This window comes from Patagioenas fasciata, chromosome 4, assembly GCF_037038585.1.
Source record: "Patagioenas fasciata isolate bPatFas1 chromosome 4, bPatFas1.hap1, whole genome shotgun sequence".
Classification (NCBI taxonomy): domain Eukaryota; kingdom Metazoa; phylum Chordata; class Aves; order Columbiformes; family Columbidae; genus Patagioenas; species Patagioenas fasciata.
This window is the reverse complement of record NC_092523.1, coordinates 44,773,699-44,795,541: the sequence shown is the minus strand read 5'-3', so window position 1 is coordinate 44,795,541 and position 21,843 is coordinate 44,773,699. Positions and strand designations below refer to the sequence as shown.

The window sequence follows — 21,843 nt, the reverse complement described above, 5'->3', positions numbered from 1 at the left end:
AAAATACATATGCCAAAATGAAAGTTGTTTAGGCAATTATAGCGTGGTCCTTCTGTTTTTATGATTAGGACTTTTAAATGCGACTTTTTTTGTTTGTATGGATTCCACATTTCTCTGCTCTCCATGTTGTTGAAGCTTATATTTACCCAAGCCTTGTTCCTGGCATACAGCTTTGGATTCTTGGGCTTTCTAGTGAACCCCATGCAGTGGGTGCCTCTTTGTTCCCTCCCCCCCAAATAATTGTGCCTGTGTGTGTTTACTTGACCCTTCTGGTTTATGCGTATTTTAGCCAACCCAGTCAGCAAGCACTGTCTCTGATAGCCTTGCCCATGGCTCTGTAGGGGGTTGGGTGTGTTGCAGATGTTACCTTGTCATGTTGCAGACTCCCTGTCCTGCAGCATCCTTCCATGTCCTCATTGGCAGTAGAGTTCATCAGAGCAAGTCACTAATACTGGTTTTGCTGACTACAACAAAACTACTCACTACTCTGACAGTGATAATTGTGATCCAGCTTTTAATGCATGATTGTAGGTGAGGGGAGATGGGGTAGGTTTTTGTCGGTAGTCATCCCTTTTTCAATTAGCAGAATTGGTTTGTCCTTCAACAGATAGCATTGAGAAACTTTGTAGGAAGCCTGTGTAATGACTGTGCTAGCAGATGGAAGAGGAAGATAGAGCTAAACACTAACAGCTATAAATAGTATTAGTTGGCACTGTTTTGGATAAAATTAGTGGTATTGATTATAATAAGTTCTTAAAGTCAAGTGCTAGGCAAAATATGTGTGTACATTGTCAATGTTGTCTCTGGATTCTTCTGGACACTGAAAAATATGCAACTTTGGTTAAATTCCATCCTTACACTTGCATAATAACAGTCTAAATTCTGGCATTTTTAAACTGAATAGTTGATTCTGCAACTGAAGTGTTCTTTTCAATTTTGCCTTGAGGACTGTGTATGCTTTGTGTGGTGTGGAGAGGGGTTTGGAGGTAGAATGTTTTTCAGGGTTATTTTTTCCTTTTTCTTACAAAAAGGAAGAGTGAAGAGCCAGTGCTAGTAGTCTGTAAATTTTCTGTAATCCACATTAGAGACACTTCAGTCCTTCTGTCGGTGGATTTTACATCTCTTTGCTGAAAGAGAACCATTGATGCATGGAAGCTAAGTATTCCACTGAACTCTAGGGTGAGAAGTGTGATGTTTTAATTGTAGTGGTCTATTGATTTAAATTTTGACAAAAACATATATGCTAATATCCATCAGAGATGAGCATAATGCAATGTGTTTGAAGTTTGTTAGGAGCATACTCTTTTTTACATGCAGTTTCAGTTCAGAATAAGTTTTTTGTGGTACAACAAAAAACAAAGCCCAACTTGAGACTGGATGAAAGTCAAGTGGTGATATCTTTGTTGTGGCAGTTCAGACTGGTAACTATAGAGCAGAGAGCTTTGCAGTATGCCAGGGTGAGAGGGAAATGATGAATGCAACTGCTACATGTCAGCAATATGTCAAAAGTTCTGACTGCATCTTTAACCTCATTTTAAGCTACTTTTCTATTTTTAGGAGTGACTTGACATCTTTTTTTCCATTCAGTCAATGAGAGAAGCTGCAGCGGAAGCTAACAAAAAAAAAAAACTTACTTCACTTAATGTAGACATTTTGAACAAAATGGATTCATATACCAAACTTATGGGGAAAAAATATCTTTTGATTCTTTGCTGGCATTCAGGAGGAGCAGATAATCTTATGTAAAGAATCTATTTTTTACAATGATGTGGGATTTTTCCTTACTTGCTCCCTCACAACTTTAAAGGATTATGGATTTTTTTTCTTTTATTAGCATGAGTACTAGAATTGAAATATATTGAGCTGCTGAGGAAGTGCTCATAGGCTTTTTGCATTCGGGTTACATGTGATGGAAAAGATGTGTCCGTTTGGGCTAGAATCAGAAGTGTTATGATTATCATGACTTGAGTGAAAACTTGCTTGAAGCAAATAGATCACACTACTCTCAAAGATTTTGCCTTTCCTCTGCTAGTAGCAGTGATCTTATTGTACCATGATGTAGCACAGTTTTTAAAATGTCTCTTTATCTTCCATGATCAAGACCTGATAAAAACTCAGAATCGTTAAAAATCTTCATTTTGCTCCAGACCATAAGAAAAATACATGATAGGCTACCTACAAGCACAAGTCTTTTTTCTGTTTATTATTTTTTTAATTAGCAAAACTGGTTTCACAGCATCTCATTTCTAATACTTATGGTTTTCATTCAATTTGAAAGTACATTGAACGATGGCCTGAAGCTGTTTGCTGCTACTGTTTCTAATTGCTGTCTACGTCTGCTGGATGATTATATAGTTGATAATGTGAGGTTCTGCATGCGCTTCCTGCTTTCATCTCCTGGATGAACTTATTTAACTTTTTTGAAGTGGCCAGCCCTGTGGAAAGAAGGAATATATCAAATTGAATGTTTATTTTGTCATAGAACAAAATACCTGATAAGACATCCTACCTACTCACCTTATGAAGACATTCTACCTACTGACCTTGTCTTACCAAAAAAAACCCCTTTCTTTGAAGCTAACATTCATCTGTTCTCCTGCAGTTGATGTATGAGAAATTACCACGTGTCACATGACTGTATTTAAAAGCATGCTACTGCTAAAATAAAGGGGAGTGATTAAAGTGGTAGTTCAGCTTGAACAAATGATTTGTAACCTAGCTTCTACAGTAAAGTAGTGAGCAAAAGAGCTATTAATTTTATGATGAATAAGATAATGTCTTCCACTTCTTGAGTCTTAGTTTCTTTAATGACAGATCCCTAGACCTAGAGTGCTAATTTTACAAGCTGTTGTCTAAACTGAGTCTTTCAGGAAAAAATAGTAGTGACTTATAACAAAGACATCTTGATCCAAGTATTCTGGTTTGATTCTTAGTAAGATATCTTGAGTGTATTTAGAACCCAGTTAAAACTATTTAAGTCAGCAGAAACACTGTGGCTGGCTTGTGTGGAAAATGGATGTGCAGTTTGTGCAACAAACTTGCTGCCCAAAAAAGCTGGAATGCTTCAGTTATATGACAGGGTTCCCCTCTGAGAGGGTAATGCAACTTTTTCATGTAGTTAGCACAGCTGTAGCAAAACCAATTGCCTCTTCTGGATTTTTTGAAGTGGAGATTTTGTTTGAAAGATATTCTAGCTAGGATGAGCTAAAATGGTATGCTTACATTTCTGAAAAACTTGCATGCAATTGCAAATGCTATTCTGAGGTTTTTGGTTTATGTCTACAGTGCATAATGCATCTTGAGGATAGACTACAAGAGATGTATCTCAAAAGCAAAATGCTTTCAGAATATCTGCGAGGACATACAAGAGTGCATGTAAAAGAATTAGGAACTGTGTTGGGGTGAGTATTGCAGATATCTGTCTTAATCAAGGACAAAACTTGAGGCAGTTGTTTTCCTTTTCAGTTTCTGAGTGTTGACATCTTGTTCCCATGGGGCTTTGCTTCTTCATATTTAGCACACTTCTCTTTCGTGTGCTTAATACAGTGTAAAAATGGGTTCTACTGAGCCATCTGGAAATCAGGAGGAGACACAGTTCTACAGCAAGAACAAAGGACTTGTTATTCTTGAATCTTCAGAATGAAGAAAGTTTATATTTTGGTCATTAGGAGGTTATCCACGCGTTCATACACACTCTGTCTTGATCTCCTTAATCAAAGCTTCATCCCAACAGATACTTAAGAATTTTTGGAAGGTTAGGTCGTGCAGCTGTATCTTGAGAGAAGATGAGTTTGCAAAAAGCAGGTGTAGGAAAATAGACAGGTGTCCTGTTTGGCAGCTGTCATCTAATAATAGTACTCGATTGGCATGCAACTGCTGTCTGCCCAAGAGGGGGAGGGCGGTGGAAGTGAAAATGTGTTCCCAAGAAGATAGTTTTTAGCACTCTAGGTAAAACTTATCTTTATCCAGACTGCTCAGGATTTCATACTGAGAAATGTAGCTGTAAACAGTGAAACCCTGAAATAAACCCTTTTCTCAGTGTGCATACAAGTGTATAAATACATATAAATACATCCTGGCTTCTGATTGGCTTTACATTTGGAAATGATTGGAAACTGACTATTATATTTGAGACACATTCCTGGTACTGTTATTGCATAATAATTAATAATTCCAGCTTCTGGACATTTTTGGTAAGGAAGTGCTACTGTATGGTGAACTGACTTCTGTTCAAAACATGAAATGTACAGTCCTCCCTAAGCTGATGTTTAGTACTTTCTTAAACTGAGTTTATTGGTGCCTACTGACTGGTAAGATTACAAACTGAGGCTTTAGCAAATAAATAAAAGTTTTTATTTAAACCACAAAATGTTATATACCACAAAATGTATTACTGCTATCTTTTCACTTAAATGGTAGCATACTTCTTGGTTTTAAAAATTATTACCTTCATATACTGGCATGTTATGAGTAATGGCAATAAATAATAATTAAACAATGAACTCAGTTATAGAAAGACACTTCCAGTGGATGAAAAATATCTTCTTGTGTTTCTCTTCTTTTGTGAAGGTGACTGTATATCTTAAAGTTTATCTCTCTGTCTTTTTAATTTCTAGGATTGAATCCAATGACTTGCCTTTGTTGGCTGCTATAGCAAGTACTCATTCCCCATATGTTGCTCAAATACTCTTATAAATGGAAATCTCAGGACAGTCATTCCCTTAAAGTAAAATAAAGAAAACAGGAATGTCAAATGAAGAACAGAGGTGCCAAACACTGGTAAAGGGGAACACTGAGGAAAGCAGATGATGACTGTACATTCTGCCACCTTCTGGTTCTGATTTCAACCAGATGTTTTATTGGAGGACTTCAGTTTACATAACGTAAAAGGCATTCAGGTTTTTTCTTACAATCTCACTTCGACTTAAATCAAGAAAGTGACTGCATCTTTGCATTTTATTTTGATTCAAAGGACAAAAGTTAACACTATGTGGCAGACTGGGAGCTGCCATTCAAAACGCTGCTCAAAACCATGAAGTAACAGTTGAAAGAACAAGTGAGTTAGAATGTATGCCAGAATACTACGCTTGGGTGTGGTGTATGTTTCTTTGCTGGGGAGAAGGAGGTGCTGTAAACTACGTATATAGCATTCCTATATGCAAGTATATTAGATGGGACATGATTTTCTTGCAGAGCATATGCATGACTTTTGTATAGTAGAAGTGAATGGGTCAGAACAAAGAACCTGGATTCAGCAGCCAAATTTTCTGTGGGAATGGAGGCGTGCATGAGGTGATGTGACTTTCCCTTTAAGGACAAGAGGTTGAGCAAGCTGTGGCTGCTTCTGTTTTAATAAGGAGGCATTCAGATGAGCCCATGGCTAGAAGTGGAATGGACTTCTGAGATAGGGATTTTATGGGAAAGCCTTATGGAATTTCTGCTACAAGTTTACATTTGTTGCTGATGCAACTTCGATAACTCTTTTGAGTTTCTGTATGACTGTAGTCCTGGGAGCTAAACCTGTGTCTTGATCTCATCAAGTATTACTGTCTTCGAGGAGTATGAATTTGACGAACTCATGCGTGATACCAGTGCTGTTAGTGCGTGTCTGTGCGCACATACGTCAAGCAATTGCCACAAACTGAAGACAATCTTACTGGGGTAATAAAAGACAAACAACCCCCCACCAAACCTCTAGTCAAAAGTATTACTTTTTTCCAGCTACTAGTTGTCACTTGAAGTAGGAATAAAAGAGGACCATTGTTTGAAGTAAAATGAAATGTAGGGGGCAAACCCCAATATTTGATATTATTATGAATGTTTGCAGTTGCCCTTTTTGATTCTACAGAAATCTTGAACTATAATCCGGGTGCCTTTCCTTAATAGGTTAACTACTCTGAGACCAGAAGCTACTTCTCCACTAGTTGATACTGGCCTTCTCTGTTTCTAGAAAGCAAAATAAAATTTTGTATTTTGCTGTTTTCGTGTGATTGATAACATGAATGTAAAATTAAAAAAAAAAGCTATTATTGTATAAAGCACTGTTAAGCTGGATATAAAACTGTGGACCAGACTGAGGAAAGAACAAAGGATCAAAACAATCATTCTTAAAGAAACAGAAAACTCAATGTTGGACCGTTCTGTTGTGAGCCAGCAGGAATGAGGTGTCTGAAATTGTCAGCTTGCAAGCGAATTGCTGGCAGCACAGCTACTTGGGAATAGTGAATTCTTATAGGAAACTCCTAGTGACCGATTGTGAGTTCTCCTTAGTGATTACAGATTTTTAACACTGAAGGGACACACTTTTATTAAAAGTGTTTTTATTTCCTACTACCTTGATGTTTGGACTTTTCTACAGTAAATTTTCAGTGATTTGAAACAATGAACTGTTCATATTGTGAGTTGTTTAAATGTGGTTGGGGTCTTGATTAACTTTGTATTGCTTTCTGAGGGAAATAGGTAGACTGGCTTACTGTGAAGAGAGGTTGTTTCCAAGTGGAGGGATACTTATTATTCTGATACAATGTTTCTAACGCTGTTCCATATATGCTGAGCTTCTGACCTAACATTCCAGATGTTTCTTTAATCACATTTTCATACTTGTCCCTAGTATTCTGCCTAAAAAGCCTGCAATCTTTCTGTGGTTCAGGTTTTCTCCTACTGCTTATAGTTTTGCGAACTTTTCATATCTTTGGTCTGAGAGTCCTTCTGTCTGTGGAAGGTAAACCGACCTCTGCAAATAGCTGCTAGCAGGTATCACACTCTATTCCACAAGGTTAAGACAAAGGAAGAACCATAAAGCAAATCACATAAACTACCCCTGTGATGGAGAACGTGTGTGTGCACATGTGTAGGACTATGAAACCACTTCCCTGAGTGTATATAGAAATCCTCATGTACCTCCTCTATTTCATGTCACTCTTAAACAGTAGCTGAGCTCACTGAAAGTCAGTTCCAGTTCTCTTAAAGTATAAGTTGAGGTTTTTTATCTGAACAGACTGACAATTCTTCAAAGAAATATGTGCTTTTGTTATCAGAGTGTACTAAGAAAGTCAAAGGTCAGGCAACATTCAGTGATTTTGTGACTAATACCAGGATCAGTAACAACCTGATTTTACTGCATCAGCTATTTTTAAAAAATCTGCCTTTTGGCAAGACATCAAGTTAACATAAGGGTGGCCTGTGAGCTGATGGTCAAAAGCACTTGGATTTTCTTCAGCCCAGGCTAAGACTTTATAGTTCTTGCTGCTTTCTCTACCATTTTGCTGCTCTTCAGAAATTACACAGTGAACTACCTTGTTTTCACAGTTTTAGTTTTGGGGGAAAGAAAATCTAAAATGAAAGCTGTTTACTACTTTTAAAAGGCTTTAGATTAAGAAAGTTAAATACAAATTTTCCCCTCCACCAAATGTACTACCTCAGTTCACAGGATTCCACCTTCTAGGGTTTTTTGGTTCTAAGTCTTTAACTTGTTTTTGGTAGCATTTTGCTGTTTATGTAAATTAGTGTGGCATGACAGGGCAGTAAGTATTTAGAGATGTGTTGTTAGACATCTTTAGGGCATGTTTCTGGTTTTGTTTTTAATAGGATGAAAAGTGACATGAATGTACAGATGTGTTTGAAATTTAAAATGTAGCTTAATTTTCAAATATTCCAAAATTGGTTTTATCAGTATTATATAGTTTTTTGTAAACTTAAATACATATTTTCTTGGGTAAGTGAGAGTGCACAGTCTTTCCAAAATCCCGCGTGAATGCAGTTTACACAGTGCAATTTAAAGAATGCATGGGTTTTTTTCAGGCAAGACTAAACCTTCATACACAGAGGGGAGGAATGAAATGCTAAATTGTATTTAAACTAAACTAATTCTTTAACCCAAAACAATACCAAGATCTAAACATTTTAAGTAGGTACTCTCTGAACTACTGTATACAACTTTCTTCTGCCCAAGAAAAACCCAGAGACACTGATTCTGTAATACACACTTCTCACGGCATTCTCCAGAGTTGTAGATTGATCTTCCCCACTCCCTACTATATGCATCTTTACTTTTCAAGTCAAAACTCCTTTTCAGATACACAACTATTATATGAAAAGTTTACACAAAATTATCACTTATCCTTTAAGTATAACTTCTACTTCAGTTAAAAGGACCCAAATCAAAATCCCATCTGAACTGCTGAATATATTCTGGACTTTTTTTGGTGAGGTCCAGTGGGCTAATTTGACATACACAGCAGGTTTTCCATAGTAGAAAAGAAGTTGTTGCTATTGCATGTTTGAAGATCATAGGCTTCTTTAGGAATGACTGAATATACCGGTGTCAAACTACATGGGCTTTTTTTCTTATAGTTGTTTATGTATGCTATCATTTTGGTCTGTTTCTTTGCGGCATTTGGTGCAATAAACTTTCTGAAATGAAAGTAAATAGTATTTGGCATCTTTTTTTAAAACTTCCTTCTGAAATAGCTGTTCTTCTTGTTGTAGGTGAGATCTAATAGTGCATGGACATCTGCTAACCCCTTAGTACAGTAAGTAAATGTTGCGAGTAATGTCTAACAGGAAAGCTTCATGAAATTTGTAACCTGATTGAACACTACCAGCATCTTTGGAAGCTTTACCCCACTTATATATGTAAATAAGAGTTCCTATATTGTGAAAACTAACTGCAAATGATAATGGAAAGTGAAGACACTAACTGTTGGGATAGGGCCTGCAGAGGTTGCACACACCTGTGTGGCTGGCACTTAGCTCAAGTGCGTATGAAAAGAGCTTTGTGAAAAATGCCTCACTATTACATTAATGTATCCAATCCTAAGGGTTACTCAACAGGAATGAGCGACACCTTGTGTCTACTAGATAATGAATTGGTTGCAGGACTTGATGTGAATTAGTTTAAAATAGAGATCTTCCATTTTTGTCAAACTCTCTGTGAGCTGGATTTCTATTTAGTATTCTGCAACTTACTGGAAAGTCCTTATTTACAAAATAAAAATAGAGAAGAGATGAGTAAGTGTAATTATGGTGAACTTCTCTGAACAGGTCTGAGGTACAGTGTGATTTGTAGGGTGTAAGCACATATTACCTGTCAACTGAAATGTCTGAGGTTTGCTTGTTGGTCAGGCTAATCAGGATTGGAAATTTAAAAAAAAAAAAAAAAGCCCAGGAGCTTTGGCATCAGGGACTTTTCACAGCGCTCTGAATACAATTTCTGGCTTTCTAGTCTGCCTGCAGTAATTATCAACTCTGGAGCACTTGGAAGTAAATCTACTTATTTTCTAATGCTCAAAGGTGCCAAATGCTTGTGTGCGCACACCTGAAGTAGGAGATACGTCTCTTGTGTTGTCTGCTATGACTCCTATGTAATTTGTGTTCCTGTTAGTACTCCTGCAGAGATGTTGACTTGTTATAGAGGTTAACCAGAGTTGGTGTTTATAAGAATGAAAGTTGTTTTTTGGGGGGTGTTGGGTTTTGGTTTTTTTGGTTTTTTTTTTTACTGTGAGAAGTACATCAAATGATGGTGGTGTGGTGAGCTGTAGCCTCACTCCAGCTCTGTTGTTGCCAAATTCTATAGTGGTCTCCCTCTTTCTAAGTCTGTGCTTTCATGAGAAGGCTCAAAACAATTTGGTAGGTAACCCCTACAACAAGGGGAAGATGCCATTATCCTGACTGCTCTTTCCTCCTGTCACACCAACCCTATCTGCAAGTTGTTGCCCATCAAATCATTCTTGTCCAGGTGCAGCATGTTTGCAGAAAAAAAGCCGCTGATGATTGTCTGCTGGTTTAACAAGTGGAGTTTGGCTCCAGTAAGTGATAGTGTAGGGGCAGGGGAAGAGATAGGACCCCTCAGCTAGGAACAAAAGAGAAAAGGAGTGACATTGCTCTGGCTCCTGATGTCTTTGATACTTGTGGGCCATTGGACTGGCTCAGTGGTTTGTGTGGGGCAGCAATCTGGGCTTCCAGCTAGGCTTTGCAAGATTCCATGAAGCCCTTTGCTCTGACTTAACCACTTTTAAAAAGATGTATTGAAGCTGTTGGTGATATCCAGTGGTTTAACCTTTTTGTGAAGGGCCCTTAGCCCATCTCTTTCAGAATTCATATGAATGAGATCGTGGGAAGTTAGCAAAAGGCAGATGCACAGACTGACCAGTATAAAATGGCCAAGCACTGGGAAAGGGTGGAGAGCTGTATTATAAATGCTCAGGTGGTATGGCTGAGAGGGCTGCCAAGGAGCTTTAAAACTGACAGCTGCAAAAGAGAAGATAACACCTAGATTTAAAAAACTCTCAAACTCTGCAGTCAAATTCTGTGATGCGTTCAAAAGGTGTCATTTGAGGCAATACAAATATTAATGGTGAACAGCTGATTTTTCCCTGTTATATAAATGGCAAGGAGGATCACAGAACTGATGAAGAACTGATGCTTAAAAACAAGGGGGCCCAGGAGGCTTGGACATACTTCAAGCGGGAGGTTTTGAGGGCACAGGATCAGGCTATACCAGTGCGCCGAAAGGCTAGCCGGCAGGGAAGACAACCGGCTTGGCTAAACAGGGAGATTTTGAAGGAAATCAGAAATAAAAAGAGTTTACAGACTGTGGAAAAAAGGGCTGGCTACCTATGAAGAATTTAGGAAAATAGCTAGATCGTGCAGGAAAAAAAATCAGGGAAACAAAAGTGCAGTTTGAAGTTAATTTGGCCAATTCTGTTAGGGATAATAAAAAGTCCTTCTTTAAATACGTTACTAACAAAAGGAGGGGCAAGGAAAACCTCCATTCTCTACTGGACTTTGAGGGAAATATAGTTAACAAAGATGAGGAGAAAGCTGAGGTACTTAATACCTACTTTGCCTCAGTATTTACCAGTCAAACAGATGGCCCTCAGGATAACTGGCCTCTGGAGATGGTTGACAGGGATAGGAAGCCAAATAGTCCCCTTGTATTCCAAGAGGAAATAGTTGGTGGCTTACTGAACCATCTGGATCCTCATAAGTCTATGGGACCAGACGGGATCCATCCTAGGGTGATGAGGGAGCTAGCAGAAGAGCTCGCCAAGCCGCTCTCCATCACCTTCCAACAGTCTTGGCTCACTGGGGAGGTCCCAAATTATTGGAAACTGGCAAATGTTACCCCAATCCACAAAAAGGGCTGCAAAGCTGACCCTGGCAACTACAGGCCTGTCAGCCTGACCTCGGTGCCTGGCAGGGTGATGGAGCAGATCATCCTGAATGCAATCACACAGCACCTCCAGGATGGACCAGGGATCAGACCCAGCCAGCATGGGTTTAGGAGGGGCAGGTCCTGTCTGACCAACCTGATCTCCTTTTATGATCAGGTGACCCACCTAGTGGATGAGGGGAAAGCTGTAGACGTGGTCTATCTAGACTTCAGCAAAGCCTTTGACACTGTCTCCCATAATATACTCCTTCAAAAGCTGATAGCCCATGGCTTGGACAAGTGCACTCTCTGCTGGGTTAAGAACTGGCTGGAGGGCCGGGCCCAGAGAGTACTGGTGAATGGGGCTGCATCTAGCTGGTGGCCAGTCACTAGTGGTGTCCCCCAGGGGTCAGTGTTGGGTCCAGTCCTGTTTAACATCTTTATTGATGATTTAGATGAGGGGATTGAGACCATCATCAGCAAATTTGCTGATGGCACCAAGTTGGGGGGCAGCGTCGACCTGCTGGAAGGCAGGAGGGCTCTGCAAAGAGATCTGGATAGACTGGAAAAATGGGCTGATTCCAGTGGGATGAAGTTCAACAAGGCCAAGTGCCGGGTCCTGCACTTTGGCCACAACAACCCCCTGCAGCGCTACAGGCTGGGCACAGAGTGGCTGGAGAGCAGCCAGGCAGAAAGGGACCTGGGGGTACTGATTGACAGGAAGCTCAACATGAGCCAACAGTGTGCCCAGGTGGCCAAGAAGGCCAATGGTATCCTGGCCTGTATCAAAAATAGTGTGGTCAGCAGGACAAGGGAAGTGATCCTTCCCCTGTACTCTGCATTGGTGAGGCCACACCTGGAGTACTGTGTTCAGTTCTGGGCCCCTCAGTCCGGGAAAGATACTGAGGTGCTGGAGCGGGTCCAGAGAAGAGCAACAAGACTGGTGAAGGAACTTGAGCACATGACCTATGGGGAGAGGCTGAGGGAGCTGGGGTTGTTCAGTCTGGAGAAGAGGAGGCTTAGAGGTGACCTCATCACTCTCTATAACTACCTGAAGGGAAGTTATAGCCAGGTGAGAACTGGTCTCTTCTCCCAGGCAGTTAGCAATAGGACAAGGGGACATGGGCTTAAACTCTGCCAGGGGAAGTTTAGGCTGGATATTAGGAAGAAGTTCTTTACGGAGAGAGTAATCAGGCATTGGAATGGCCTGCCCAGGGAGGTGGTGGACTCACTGTCCCTGGAGGTTTTTAAACTGAGATTGGACATGGCTCTTAGTGCCATGATCTAGTAAATGGGCTGAAGTTGGACCAGGGGTTGGACTTGATGATCTCTGAGGTCTTTTCCAACCTAGCCGATTCTGTGATTCTGTGAAGAGCTTCCCTTCCTATTAACAAGGATTCCAAGGCTACAGCAATAAAATTCATGTAACTAAACGTGAACTGTTTCACAAAGTAACTGAGTCCTGTGCCAAAGTTCTGCCAGTCTTTCTACCTCCTTTTCTTTCTAAATTAAGAAGTCATAAAACAGTTAAAGCTTTCTGCTGATCACCCATGAAGCACATTCTTTGGGTTTCTATAAATACATGGTTAAAGAGAGCACAGCTGAACATATGAAACAGGATTTTAAACATAAAGGACATTCAGCCGAGTGAGAAACCATGAGACTGTGACCTATAAGGCTTCCGATCCCATATAAAATTAGCTTAAGTGGCCACATGCAAGTAAACCACATGCTGGAAAATGACTGTCATGACAGTTGCAGTCAGTTGTCTGTCTGGCACAATCCCAAAGCTAAAAGAGTTTAAGCAGTACACGTAGAGGAGCATCTTGTCTCGAAATCCTGAAGGTCAACACAAGGCCAAAGGGCTTAGGAGTGACAGTCAAGCACTTAAAAATAATCTCATAAACTGGATTTCTTCTGTTTGGAGCTACAAGAAAGATTCTACTGTGTCTGATAAAATGGTGTTTTAAAGAGAGCAGACTGCCCTGCGGAAGGAGTTACCCACCAAGAAAGCAAGCTCCTGCTCTTACAGGCAGAGAAGTGTTTGTGGATATGGAAATATGAAGTAACACTTAGGTCTGCTTGAGGTCTTCCAAGGGAGTGGTTGTGCACTCTGATAAGAGTGTTGTACGGTCAAGGGCTGGGATGTTTGGTTCACAGAGATGTTTTGCCTTCCATTGGCTTGAATTCCAACTCCGTCTATTAAAAAAAATTGTTTCAAATATGTCCTTAATTTTTACTACTTTAGCTATATTTTACTACCTCATCTTTTTTTCCCTAGGCAAAACAAGCCTGAAGAATTTTATCCTCTTTTCTGCTCGTTACTGTCCCATAAATGTTTTCATTTTAAATTTTCTACAATTTTGTACCAGTTTTTTCTTTTTAAGATTTGCACAGGCCCTGTTAGCCTTAAGATAAGTCACTGTTCACTTTAACTTTGAAAAATGTAGGGCTTTTGAACTGAGCATTTTTTGAACTCTCTGTGATTCCGTAGAGTGTGCAACTTTTGTGACCTTGAAACATGGCCACACCATGACCAATGTGAAATTAAAAATCGTGTTTCTAAACCATCAGCTCCTGCTGCCCTCTGTAAGGGATTGACTTGTGTGTGGGCACTACAAGCCATGGTGCAAGTGCTTCAGTTCTTCGGGTTTGTTTCTAATAGCGAAAATAAACCTTACCTTTTGATTTGGGAAGCAGAGGTGCCTGGGCTGTCACAGCCTGGTTGGTGTGTGGCTGAAGCCATCCCTCCTGCCTGCCCAAGTTCCAGGCCAGCCTGGCCCTCATATTGTGGCCTTGTTGATCAAGGATATAGGGAGGTGGCTGCCTGGAGGGGGGACACAAAACAGAAGCAGAGTTAGTGCTGAGGTAAAGCTAGCTTTGCCCTGCTCTTTACCATAACTGCACTTCTGGCTGTGTCCTGTAAGGGTGTGATGTCCCTGACGTGAAGGGGTGTCTGAATCCGCAGGCTGGTCAGGCAGGCTCCTCTGCATACCGATCTGATGCCATCGCCGAAGTGAGTGATGGACTGACCTATGTCGGCCCAACACAACTGGGGACATAACTTAGACACCAATGTTTCAAGTGATTTTGTCAGACCTCTGCTATTTAAACCATTTCTGTTAGACCTAGATATGGCTACACCCACCTCTGGTTTTCCATGTGCCATTTGCCTCTGACAGGAATGCAGTAGCCTCCCATGTTGCTCATAGTGGGTAAAGACCAAAAGCAAAAGATGAAAAGCCCATTTGTAATGTTGCTAAATAAATTCTGAGTGTCATAGGTAATTTGTTATCTAGTGGGAGCAGTCAGGGGAGTAGTTCTGCATTATTACATGCTTGAATTAAATGCAGTCTGAAGAAGAGCTGGTGGCTTCCCAGATGTGTCTATAAGCTCTTGATAGATAAGGAAGCTCGTAACTCAAGAATGCTGTTCTCGTCTTCAAAAGACTCCTGTCCTGAGCCTTGTGATGCTCATGTTGCTGCTAAGGACCTAAACTAACCAGTTAATCTCTGGGATCATACTAAACTTCACAAGGAAAGTGGCTTGCCTCCTCCCTCCCTTGCTTCTTTTAAAATTAGTATTCTCCGCTTTTCTTCTAAATATATGAAGCCTTTTCTGCATGTCTATTTTTGTGGCTAGCAACTGCTCTGCCAGCCCCAGAGAAAGCTGGTATGGACTTGGTGATTTGTGCTGAGGAGATTTCAAACCCCGTTCTGGTTTGAGCTGGGAGGCAAAATGCTTGAAGCAGGGGTCTCTAGAAATTGCTGTCCCAATGAACGAGAGTGGCAAACTGTACCTGTAGGTTGTCTTACTGCTGGTTGTTAAATATCACCAAGTGTCACTCTTTCCCCTACAAGAGGGGACCACACTAAAAAACGTGTAACTACAGTTTTCACACAGATGTGCTTCTTAGTGGTCTGGGATAAAATCTGTGGCAGCATCAGAGTACACTTTGCATTGCAACACTTCCAATAGTTCGATGATGGTTGGCTGCCAATGTGCACACCACTGCCCCCTTTCTCAGAGCTGTGGTGCTGAGCTGGGTTGTGTTGTAGTTGGGGTTGAAACATGACTGTGAACTTTACAGAGCGGAGGGCTTGCTCGAGTTAAATGCAGCTTTACATGTTGTGCAATGGTGTATGGCGTAGAGCATCCCGATAGCACAGCTTATCAGTGTAGTGTAGCAGTACACAGCAATACCGAGATTGTCTCTGGATTCACCAGACTTATCTCTAGTCACTGTGTAACACATCTTAATCTTGGTACCATGCTGAGTTAAATGCATTGATTAACCATGCCTGATTCTTGATTAAGCTTGACTGGTGGCAAGTCTGCAATTTTCACCCTGTGTCTGTGTCTCCGCTTAAAAGCAGCTCATGTTTGTTTTCTCAGCATTCTGGTAATTACCACCATTAATCACAGAAGGATGAGGTGACTGGCTAAAGGTATACACGGAGGCTTTAGCAAAGGTTAGTACTGGATCTTCTGAGTACTAAAATAATGCCTTCATAATTGGACAGTCTTACTGGCCAAGCTGTGCTGGGGTGGAAGAGGCATGCATACACCTCCCTTTTCCCTTCCTGCCAATTGCTTTTAAGAGTCAGAGAGAGTGTCTGGCATCCAGACATCTGTCTTTCGGGAATGAAAAAAAGAGAAAGAGTTCTCTCATTCTTATATACTGGCTCGAAAGATCATTGTGTACAATTACAATTGTGCCCATAAGAATAATTTAGCGGAAAGTATCTACCACGTGAATGCTGCCAAGGATATGTATTTTGGTTTTCTAAACACCTGCTTCTTTTCTCTTATGCATCTTTATTTTTGGCTTGGGACGCATGAGTGATGTGGGGAAAAGTAACTTATGACAAGGTGCTGAGCAACACTTGCTGAGAAATGGCAGGAGTCGATACCACTCAGGAGAAGTGCTAGTTTTCAGAAAAATAAAGGCAGAAGTGAAAGATCAAACTTGTCTCTGAGCGAGTTGCTTGTTTGAGGCAGTGGGAAGGTGTTACAGACAAGCATGTGGAGCATACAAGATGTTAACTTACTGCTTCACAGAAACAGCTGATGTGCTTTTACACATTGGTGTGCAGGTATCTGTAATGAATGTTCTGCTATGGCAACACAGCATCGTTATATCTGTCTGTTTTAATACAGAAAATAGTAATATCGTGCGTTTTTTCTCTGAAGTACATGTGCGAACTGAAACACTGTAACCAGTCTTACAGCTTTACGCTCTGTGGAAGGATAGGGGCAGGAGGAAATATAAGAAGGAGCGAAAAAGTAAAATCATCAGTCCTGAATGCTACTTGACTCTGTACCAGTGTCTGTTATGAGTTCCTGATTCAGTCTTGGTGCTGTTTATTTTAATCCATGTGGTGGGAATCAGATGAAAAGCAACCATGACCAGGCAAGATGTGACTGTCATTCTGTAAGGGGATAAATTGCCATGGCAATCCTGGCCATTGGTTGTGGGTAGCTGGCTGATTTTGGCCAGCTGCTGGGTAGCTGTAGATGGTGGGTGCCCTTGGGGATAAGGTGCCTTTCAGATAATTAGACAAACATACAAACTGTGTCTTAAAACAAAAGATATTGAATTACTTCTTTCGGCTGCTCAAGATTAAGTTTCTGAAGAGAAGGACAGCAAGTGCTGAACCCAGTTGAAGCCTGAATTTTTCCCACATGCCAAGGGGAAGAAATACAAGATTTGACAGCAAGCGCAAGAGAAGGCTAGATGCCTGCTATGGGGAGGGATACTCTTTGTGTGACAACAAATTATTTTGATCTTTGTGTTCATCGGATGAGGTCAGGTCTCTGAGCTCATTGCCCAGGTGTATGGATGCTACTGCAGTGCAAGGGAAGCAGCTGCAGCAGGTGAAGAGGACATCAGGTCTTCCCCTTTCAGCATAGTCCTCTTAAAGCAGTGATGACATGGGAATCCTGGGCAGTGGGTTTAACACTAGTTAAGCCAATCTGCTGAATATCACTTGTGTTTGCTGGTAGAAATCTACCCTTACCTACCTGCTTGCGGCAGGGGTCAGATGAGAGCTACTACTTATGCCTTGATGATCCGTAGCCAGGTGTTGAGGAGGAGAGGGAGAAGAATGAGTTGTCTTTCCAGCATCGCCTGCCCATTACTTCAGCTTAGCTGTCACATGAAAACTGCACCCTGAAGGACTGGTGAAGTGACAGAGCTGCAGCTGGGCACAATACCAAAACGAGCATTTAGTCAGACCGGTGCCGATTCAATTCTTCATTTCTCCAGCTGCAGTCAGTGTAAAAGCTGGCTTCAGATTGCTTGCCAAGCTCTAGGTTGTCATCAAATAGCACAGCTTTGCAGACCTTATTACCCTTCACAGTATGTCATATAGGACCTGATTGTTATTCCACCAGAGACTGTTTAAGCTAACCTATTGAAATATATCCTAGTTGTTCCCTTACTCCTAAAGCCCCCTGCAAGGGTAGCTGTCAGTATTCCTGATCTTAACACCACTCTAACAAGCGGAGTAACTCCTGGAAAAGTGAAGTATATATCCCTTCTGTTTCCAGTTTGTGACTCTGCTTCCTGACCATTACAGAGCATTGGCAGGGATTTGGGACTGCTGGTAGGTGTCAGCAGGACCCAGCAATCCAGCCGAGCATCTCCCACACCTGTGAAAGCTGTAGAAAGGCATCATGTAACTTTTGTTTCCTTCAAGAGTGGGGTCGTGGTTCTGTGTGAGTTATGATCACGATTGTTGGTGCTCTGAGCACTGGCAGAGGAAGCTGCTGATGAATCAGGTGCAGTAGCAGCAGCTGCAAAATCGCTGTCCCGCTGGCCGAGAAAAGGCAAAGTCATCAGAGAATTAAGCTGAACTGCCTAGCATATTTTGCACTCAGAAGGCAGCTTTGTAGGAATTATAAGGAAGATGATGCCATATAATTTTTTTTCTAACTTCTGTTGAAACCACAGCTGTCGTTCTTCAGGCCTAATATTCTTCCATGCAATGAACTGCCCCCACTTAGCTTCTTCAAATAGGATCAAAAGGATCAGCTGGAAAAATCTATAAAGAGGTGGAACAGTTTGAAGAAGAATGCAGAGGCTTTGAGCAGTGGCTGCTTGGCAACCAAGGTCAAATCACACCTTAATAGCTTGAAGTACACTCAGGAGTTCAGACGTCTTAAATCAGACCCTAATGATCATGACTGGGTAGAAGACAAGAGTTCACAACTCCAGACTAGTGTGTGGAAGACTGGCTGTATTCTGCCAACAGAGAATAAGAAAATATTGTCTTCCTTTTTCAAAGCTTTTTGCTCACATGAGATTGAGGCTTCACTCCAGACATCCTATAAAAAAATCAGTAGGGAACCACTCAAGCTGAGCTGTGTTTGGCACATGGGACTTCCACTGGGACTGTGGGCATCTTGTTAATTTAAACAAAATTACATTAATGATACCCACTTTTAAATTGCTTTTCAAACTTGTTCTTCAGTGTAACTTATCATGAGTTATTTTGGTCGCATGTCTCTCCAGTTCAGGACTTGTGACTGCTATAATGCTATTTGTACCTTTTGCAGTGTAGTGTTTCAATTATACATTAAGTGTAGCAAATCTTAAGTTTCTGTAATTTACTTTGCAGCTAGCTTCCTTTGCCCAAGGCAACTGGAAGCTATTCAAAACTTGCCTTAAAATCAGCAGCATTAATAAAGCTGCCTTCTGTATTTCACTCTTGCTGGCACCCAATGTTGCCTGGCACAGTAAAAATTACATTTAAAAGTATCTGTAAATGTGAAATCTGAACTTTGAAATGCTAAAACTTTGAAATAAGAACACTTTGTTAGTGTAGCTCTGATATTGTGCCATCTTCAGAAATTGCATGGACCTGAAGAACCTGGCAGAAGTCTGTCTGACTGAGCAGCTGACTTCTGTCTGGTCAACACAGAGTAGACTTAAGTAGACCTTTAAGACCAGTTCTCTGTGCATTTCGCAATCTAGAAGTCATGAGCAAGACTTGAACCCACAGGCAATGAAATCCAAAGATGGGGCTCTTCTAAATCAGCCCTCACGAGAAGTCAGTGCCCAGCCACAGCCCCTGGATAAATCCTCTCTTGCATTGGCAAAGTTGAGCTTGCTTAGCACAGAAAAAAACTAACTTGATTGCAGGGTGGTGGCTGCCAGAGGCACGTGAGTGAGGCAGTGATTTAGTTCTTTAACTTGACAGACCTCAGCTCTTTCACCATCTCTGTCTGCCCTGGGATTGTGAAACCTCTGAGCACGCTGCAAAATTCATCAACATAGTAATTCCTTGTTCCCAAAGGTATAATCAGGTGAAAAGCTGGCCCCTCGGCCTGTGGTTCAGCAGAGCTCCTATGAGGCTGCAGGGCCAAGCACGTGGCTGATTCATTTCTCTTGCACAAGACTGCCTGCACTGCTGTAAGAAACTGAATTGTTCCCAGGGGCCGGCCTTGCTGGAGTTAAATACGTGCCCTCCTTCATCAAACTGCTTTCTGTGATTTCTGCACATTTCACAAGACAGTTGAGTTACTGGTGAGTAAAATTTACAACCAGAAGCCTCAGCCCCTCTAGAAAGTCAAAGAGGAGTTGTAATGCATTGTATGTATTCCAAAAATTAGTTGTTAGGTGTTCTGAGACACAAGTTTAACCGATGCTCATGTAATGTTAATATATATATTTTCTTTTCATAAACTCCTTGCAGCTGAAAAATGTGATCACTACTACAAAACAAAAAGCTTAACCTTCAGAAAATGAAGGGTCTGCAGCTAGCAGTTTGACTATTTAATGAACTCTCTCAGCTAGCAGCCTGTATCCATGCAGTCTTAGTATGTGAAAAATGTGCTTGGTGCCACAGTGATGTCAGGATCCCTGAGCCGATCGCATCTTATGGCTTCCAGCTGGGCTGCGGAGGGCTGGGAGGCGCCGCAAGCTGAGCAGATGCAGCTTTTGATGGAAACAGCATCCAAAACCTACCTTATTTCCAATGTGTCCTGACCCAAATCCCTGATTAGTCAGGAAAATGTTTACCTTCTCTGCTATAGCTCAAATGTCACAGCTTTCTGTTCATTTTTCTGAGCCCTCCTCCCCCTTGCTGATGGCTGCAGTTGGTTCCGCTCAGGTAACTTTTCTGTGGTGACTCAGATAGTCAGTGTCCACTATTGCAATTGAAATCTGTACTATTTAAGAAGGGCTTATGTGAGGCTGGCTGAGAAACAGGAGCCAAATTTGGGAAGAATTCCTGTTCTGATGAGAGGAAAAACTCCAGGGAGATGTTCAAATCCTGCAGATCAAGTGATATTAATAGTAGAGTTCTTTTATCCTTTGTGTTAATAATGAAATGTCATGCTGCATGGATGTGCACTGATCAAGTTACTCTCTTCTTTCACTGGCCAGAGTTCTTTCTTTGTTCACCCTACTCTCTCTACAGTATTTTTCCTTCCTGTTCATCTTGGCATATCTAAAATTAGATGACCAGCTTTCCCAGGCAGGCACCTGTCCGTGCTTATAAAGTTTCTAGTGTAGTATTTGAAGGCCACAAATAGATTAGTTAGCTCTTTCCCTTACTGTACGTTCTCAAAAGGGAAACTGCTGAGACAAATCTTTCAGGAATGTAAATGGCTCCTTTTGTCTATGCTACAAATGAAGAAATGAAGATAAATGTCACCCATGGGTGATTCCTTTGGAGACTACTCAAGTCCAGCCAGATTGCTTTGGTTCACGCATTCCAAGCTAACGCAGTTTTCATACCTGAATTAGGAAATCAGAGATTTAACTGATGAATATGATGCATGTATTTTCAACAAATCATGTATGTGTTAGAGGTTCATCTGCAGTACAAGGGTCAAGGATTACTAGAGTGCTTCTCCCCAGTCTGGAGGCCAGACTGGAAGGCAGAAGACAACCGATAGTGAAAACCATTTTACCGGGCCGGTGATGTGAAGAGGACAGCGTGGTCTGTGACCTGCCTGCGAGTGGGGTGTGCGGGTGAGCAGAGCTTAGCATACGGGTCTGCATACACAAGTTTTCAAGAATTCTGGATCTTTGCTTGTGGTGAATGCTCTTCGCTTATCTTTTTCACTTCAGACAGAACAATTCCTGATGCTTGTGGTCTTTCTTCTTCTGAGGTAGGTAATGCACAAACCGCGGTTGCACAAACCGTGGTAGCGCATCCAGGCTGCAGTTTCATAAAAATTGCTTGAATTTAATATTGATGAAAATCTGATGTTCCAACTTTGAGTCAACGCGTCATGTGTCAGGCTTTCAGCAGCATTAACTTGCCAATGCCTATAATAAAATCCTTATCCATCTGGCTATCCTTAGCCATAAAACAACAACAAAAAAAAATAATCTCAGTTACCCTGAACCTGTTTTCTTAACTGAACCAATCTGGATATGTCATATGCCATTTAAAAGCTCATATCAGTAGCAGAGTTATAATCAACGCTTTTGTTTGAATATTTTGTCATTAGAGCACTAATTTTCTCTCAAAACTTGCCTGGAGTAGGAGAGCATCAATTATATATTTTTTTCTTTTTTTAAGCTGCATGGATAATTGATGTCTAAGTTGTGCGTAGGCAAAAAAGCTGGTATGTAACTGATAGGAGGAAGAATTTATATCTGCACTGCAGTTATTCTATAAGGGGACCAGAATTTCTAGGTTATCAACTCTTTGTTGATTATTTGCATACCTCCT

At 41.1% G+C, this 21,843-nt stretch overlaps 2 protein-coding genes and 1 long non-coding RNA gene across 9 annotated transcripts in view; 2 read left to right on the top strand and 1 right to left on the bottom strand.

Annotated features, from left to right (window-relative positions):
• FNIP2 (folliculin interacting protein 2) overlaps window positions 1–8,428 on the top strand; it is a 52,187-nt gene extending 43,759 nt beyond the window's left edge. For all 5 annotated transcript variants that reach the window (XM_065836142.2, XM_065836144.2, XM_071807750.1 and 2 more), the window contains 2 exons: window positions 3,286–3,401; window positions 4,617–8,428. In XM_065836142.2, the coding sequence (XP_065692214.2) occupies window positions 3,286–3,401; window positions 4,617–4,695 (195 nt within the window). In that variant the 3' untranslated portion in view covers window positions 4,696–8,428. The remainder of the gene's footprint in view (window positions 1–3,285; window positions 3,402–4,616) is intronic.
• Window positions 2,320–21,843, bottom strand: part of SPMIP2 (sperm microtubule inner protein 2) — a 45,587-nt gene continuing 26,063 nt past the window's right edge. Inside the window, exons 5-6 of the mRNA XM_065836145.2 lie at window positions 13,834–13,979; window positions 2,320–2,435 (exon numbers count right to left, since the gene is read on the bottom strand). Coding sequence (XP_065692217.2) covers window positions 2,320–2,435; window positions 13,834–13,979 — 262 coding nt within the window. The remainder of the gene's footprint in view (window positions 2,436–13,833; window positions 13,980–21,843) is intronic.
• Window positions 20,620–21,843, top strand: part of LOC139827811 (uncharacterized) — a 41,844-nt gene continuing 40,620 nt past the window's right edge. For 2 of the 3 annotated variants that reach the window (XR_011738811.1, XR_011738815.1), the window contains exon 1: window positions 20,620–21,274. This is a non-coding gene — a long non-coding RNA (uncharacterized lncRNA). The remainder of the gene's footprint in view (window positions 21,275–21,843) is intronic. The other variant, XR_011738812.1, reaches the window with a different exon arrangement.